The sequence below is a fragment of the Peromyscus leucopus genome, chromosome 1, assembly GCF_004664715.2.
Source record: "Peromyscus leucopus breed LL Stock chromosome 1, UCI_PerLeu_2.1, whole genome shotgun sequence".
Taxonomy (NCBI): Eukaryota; Metazoa; Chordata; class Mammalia; order Rodentia; family Cricetidae; genus Peromyscus; species Peromyscus leucopus.
In genome coordinates, this window is record NC_051063.1 from 48,898,715 (window position 1) to 48,904,094 (window position 5,380).

The 5,380-nt window shown below is 54.5% G+C and overlaps 1 protein-coding gene across 1 annotated transcript; it reads left to right on the forward strand.

Annotated features, from left to right (window-relative positions):
- Nucleotides 1-1,870: 1,870 nt before the first annotated feature.
- Marveld1 (MARVEL domain containing 1) lies at nt 1,871-3,917 on the forward strand. Its single transcript, XM_028888851.2, has one exon. It carries the CDS (start codon nt 2,160-2,162, stop codon nt 2,679-2,681), a length of 522 nt encoding a protein of 173 aa, XP_028744684.1. The 5' UTR covers nt 1,871-2,159; the 3' UTR covers nt 2,682-3,917.
- The last annotated feature ends 1,463 nt before the right edge of the window (nt 3,918-5,380 follow it).

Consider the following 5,380-nt stretch of genomic DNA (forward strand, 5'->3'; position numbering starts at 1 on the left):
GTTGGTAACTAACCATCAACTGGAACAGTAAATACAACTTCTCGCCACAGGGCCGAACACAGTAAACATTCTGTTCCCCAAACCACATATATCATGTGTTCCTGGCCTCTAAAATGGTGCTCAGTGTTTAATAAGCACTCTGCCTGCCTGCTGCACGAAACAGTTTTACAGATGAAGTAATCAGACGCAGAGGGCTGGCAACCCCTCCCCCATGCCCAGCTACAGAGTACTAAGGCAGTCAGGCAGGCTGACTCCAGGGCTGCGCTGTCTTATGTAGGCGTAGCTGTTATACACCACCATTTAAGCATTTTCACATGCATTCGGGCCTTTCCTGGGTAGTGTATACAGGCTGGGGAGGCAGTGATAACCAAAGCTCTGTTCTTCAAAGCAGAGCCAGGCCGCTGAAAAAGGGACCTGTTGTGTCAGGCCGGGGGACACTGAGTTAAGAACCAGGATATGAAGGGGGCGCTCTACAGTGTAGAATCAGCTGGAGGTCTGATGCAGACGTTGTCCCAAAGACAAATGTGGCTTGCTTAGGTCGGTCCGGTACTGTTCCTGTAGACACTTGGCAAGCAACTCCATTCGCATGTACTGAGGGTCTCCTACATGGCAGGCCCAGCAAAGATGGAGAAGCCCGGCTAGACCGTGGTTTATGACATAGTAGAGTCAAGAACCCCTGCAGAGGAATGGTTCAAAGGGAGGCCGAGACAAGCAAACAATTATCAGCATGGCAAGCTGGATCCAAAGCCAGTAGTGCTTAAACTGGACATTGTCTACCAGCTAAGGAGGGTTTGGAAAACGAAGGACATCCTGAGTCTATGTGGGAAACTTGCAAGAAGTGACCGAGTTTGGGCATGGGTGGGGGAAGGAAGTGGAAAAAACAAGAAATTGGAAGTTGTCTGGGCACAGATTATGCAATATGCCACACTGACAAGACACAGCTCCATACTGTGCTCAGTGAGGAAAAGTACTGCTAAGAGCTAAGAATAGCCAGGTCTGTTTCAGAACGCTGCTGAAGTATGAAGGTTGGCTCCCGGGGTGTGGTGTGGTGTGGTGGTGGTGGTGTGGTGGTGTGTGTGTGTGTGTGTGTGTGTAGAAGCCATCATTGGTTTCCTGGTCTGAACTCCTCTAGACTTTAGGAAAACAAAGAAAAGAACCCGAGCATGCACGTAGAGCGTGGACCCTGTAATGCCAACAAACCGTGGCACCGTTAGTCTCTCTGCCATCTGGATGATAGTTAAGCACACAGGACGTGCTGTCTCCTAGACCCAGGCCTGTGTCCTGGCCATGTTAGGTGGCATATTTTTAATCTAAGCATGACACAAAGATGAATGGAAGGAATGGCCAAAAATGTCTGACATTGCTGTGCTCTGTGAGCTGTAGGTGAGGTAGCCAGGCCTCCAGTGATAGTTCCTTTCTCTGACCAAGAGAATTTCATGGCTAGACAGTCTGAGCCCAGCTTTGGACAGGGCCAAGTTTGTGGTGGCCAAGTAAAGGGTACTGAGGGTGTCCCAGAGAGAGCAGCGGTGAGCTCAGGCCTCCTGCTCACTTGTGGCGCCCAGGCACGCCATGAGGCTTCCATGGGAGAGACTTATGTCTCCCTTCTCCTATGACTGGAGAGAGGGTTAATCATGGGGCTTCAGACACAGGCTGGGAGAACGCTGTTGTAGCCAGTTTCCTTCATGGAAGACCAGCCAGGCCCGGGAGGCAGGGCGAGCTGGGGTGTCTCCAGATGTGGCAAACTTGACCCAGCAGCGCGGGCAGCCTGGGCAGAAGGCCTGCCATGGGCTAGGGGGTGCGAGCCTTCAGCCCTGGCCGGAGGATGAAGGAATGGAGAAAGGGGGGTGGGGGGGGGAGCCAGGATGAAGGGCGCGACGGCAGGAAGCAGAGAGGCGCGAGCAGGGGTGGAGACCGACGGGGGACGGCCAAAGAGCGGGTAGGAGGGCTGGAAAGAGAGAGAGAGAAAAGAGGAGGAGAGAGGGAAGGAAGAGTGGCCAGGAGAAGCAGGAGCTAGGAGAAGGACTCGGAGCAGAGTGAATCGCGCAGGCCGCAGTGGGAGCAGCGGGGGCAGCCGGCTCGGAGCGGGCCGCCCCCGCGAGCAAGGCGCAGCCATTCCGCTGCTCGGGGCGCCGCCGCCGCCGCCGCCGCGTCCGGGGGCCATGCTCCCGCCGCCCCCACGCCAGCCGCCGCCCCAGGCGCGAGCGGCCCGCGGATCCCTGCGCCTGCAGCAGGCCTTCCTGCGCGGCCCGTTGGGCGTGCTGCGTCTGCTGCAGCTGCTGGCCGGAGCCGCCTTCTGGATCACCATCGCTACCAGCAAGTATCAGGGCCCCGTGCACTTCGCGCTCTTCGTGTCGGTGCTCTTCTGGCTGCTCACCCTGGGGCTCTACTTCATCACGCTGCTGGGCAAGCAGGAGCTGGTGCCCGTGCTGGGCTCGCGCTGGCTCGTGGTCAACGTGGCGCACGACCTGCTGGCGGCCGCTCTCTACGGGGCCGCGACGGGCATCATGATCGACCAGACGCAGCGCCACAGCTACTGCAACCTCAAGAGCTACCGGCTGCCTTGCGCCTACCATGCCTTCCTGGCGGCCTCCGTCTGCGGCGGCCTCTGCCTCGGCCTCTACCTGCTCTCGGCGCTCTACGGCTGCTGCCGTCGCTACCAGGGCAAGGAGGAGGTGGTGTGAGGCCGCCCACTCCACTGCGGCCCAGATCGGTGCGGGGATCCCTCCCGAGCCCTTCCTGCCGCCGCCGCCCTGTGCCGGCGCGCCCCTGCACCCTCTCCCTGCCTGTGTTTTCACTGCCCTCGCCCTGGATTTCCGACGTTCAGTTCCAGTCTGACTGCTGCACCGCAGCTTAGCCCAGAGATCAGCTTCCAGGGAGCAGCTGACGCACACACTCAGACGGGCCGCCCCAGGCGAAGCCTGGAAGTCCCTTTCCCCATTCCTTGTCGAGAGCTAGACGTGGACAGGCGCCGCCGCGTAGATCCGGGGGAGGCTCCCAAATTGGAACCAGTCTTTGGGCCGCGCCACTGCCCCCTCCCTCCCGGCCCTGCACTCGAAAGAGCATCATCCCCTCCTGCCCCCTCTTCCAGCCTGGGGTGGTGTAGAATGCAGCCAGGCAGCTGCAAGTGGAGCTGGGGACAGGCCTTAGCTGGTGCCGGAATGAATGATGTCTTTAGTTGTAGTTTGGATTTCTCCCTGCGCAGCCCTACATCATCGAAGTCTTTGGGTGGGGCCAGCCACAGGAGTGGTGCATAGCTAGCTGTACCTTACTAAACAACGCGAGTCTGTCCGCATTTATCCTTGGGGTTCCTCCAGACCAGGCCAAATGCACTAAACTTCCCTGGCCTCTCAGACGTCACTCACCAGCTTCTGCTGCACCTCACCCTTAAATATGTTTGTATTAGGGGTCCTACGTGACTGTTAAGGTGATGCCCACCCCTTTGGGGACCCAGATCCCGCTCTTGGGAACAGTCATTTTCAGATAAGAACCACATTATTTTCGCTTCAAAGCAGTAGGTTATCTAGGGAGCCATTCAGGTGCTACCTCGGGAAGAAGGCTGAGAAGGCAAATGGGCCTGCCAATGGTGCTGTCTTCCCGTGCAGATTCACAACGTTAGTATGAGGTCTCAGAGAAATCCCACAGGTACACGCCCACACATGGTCATTTCGTTTACTGAATTACTACTGGGCCTGAGCCGTTCCGATCTCAAGATTGCCCCGTGTTGCGTAGGTCATTCCCACAGTTTGACCCACTGAAGATTGGGAAGCTCCTCTCTCCCTGGGAGTTTCCCTAACTGGGGGGTCCACCCAATGACAAAAGAGCTGGATGCCCTTCACCAGCCAGAGACCTGAGAACTGTTGAATATTCTTTCACATAGTTGGAAAAAATGAAGCTAAGGATACCCAGGTGGTCTTCCAGTCAAAACAACAGTCATTTGTAAGAGACCCTGGCATTGACTCTGAGCAGCTGGTGGGGTGAGCTCTGCCACCAAAATGAGAACTCTCTGGACCTGGGGTGGACAGCTGGTGCCACCTCTAAGGTAAGACATTTTTGGATAATTGGGAAGTATCATAGGCCTGTGAATGGAAAGCATGGTGTGCCCCCTCACACTCCCCCCCCCCGTTTTCCAAAAATGAGCGTGATTTTACTCAAAGCAAGTAGAAAAAATGACAGTGATAACCACAGACGTGTGAAGATTCAGATTTTGACTAATACCTTCAAAGGTCTATTCACAAGCTCTGCTTTCTCTGGAAACACGAGGATAAAGGATACTGCCTGTTAGAATCGGGTGCTCCTATCATGTAGAGGGTGCATCTGTCAGGGAGCCGCACCCAGGCCCTGCAAGTGTTTTCAAGCCCAGGTGTGGAGGTGTTGGGTTGGTCTGCTGTTGTTGTGAAGGCAGTGGTTGGAGTGGACTATAAGTTTTATGTAGCACTTACTGTGGCCCTACTGTGTGGGTATATTGCTTGAATGCATGTGTCCTCTGGATAGTACTGTGAGATCAATACCCAAAGTCCCCTTGGTAATGAGTAAAGGAGGCTGGCTTTGAACCCTGACAGTCCAGCTTCTTCCATACTATGTTTAGTAAGGGTCAATACATATTTGATAGGGCAATTTTTTTTCTGGGGCTAAGGGTGTGGCTTGGTAGTAGAATAATGAACAGTATATAGGAGGCCCTTGGTTCGTGACCCAGCATCAGGAATATTTTTTCCTAAATTGGTAAAATATGCATGACCTGAAATTTGTCCTTGTAACCAGCTTTCAGGGCACTTTGGTGGCAGTAAGGACAGTCACACAGCTATACGACCATCACCACCACGAACCTCCAGAACGGTTTTCATCTTGTAAAACAGCCTGTATCCACTAGGATTATGGGAGTTCAAGTTGGGTATGCTCACACAGGCATGTAATCCTAGAATGCTGAATGTTACGGAGGGTGGATTTTGAATTCAAGGTCAGCCTGGGCTACATAGTAAGTTCCAGGCCAGCCTCAGTCACATAATAAGACCCTATCCTTCAAAGAAACAAGACAAAACAAAAATCTGTGAGGGATTTTTGTTGTTTTTTTCTCTCTGGGGAATCCCAGGTCACAAACTCTGATGTTCTTCATGGTCTTGGGCTAGCTCTACCACCATGCTCCACAGAGGAGGACTTTCCCTTCCTTCAACAGAGAGTAGCAGTCTGTGCCTAAGGTGGGCTTTGCTGGGACACCTTGATAACCAGTGATCCTTGTTCTGATGTTGCAGGTTTCCATGTTGCTGAGGTCCCAAAGACTCCCCTGCCTGCTTGGCTGCACTGGTCTCCCTGGGGCCAGCAGAAGGTTTGAGAGTCTCCACAGCCGTGGGGCAGGTGGGGAGCAAGAAGTCTCTCCTTCACACTG

What these genes read in the sequence shown, in the direction of transcription:
- Marveld1 (XM_028888851.2), top strand. Translation starts at nt 2,160, where the DNA reads ATGCTCCCGCCGCCCCCACGCCAGCCGCCGCCCCAGGCGCGAGCGGCC.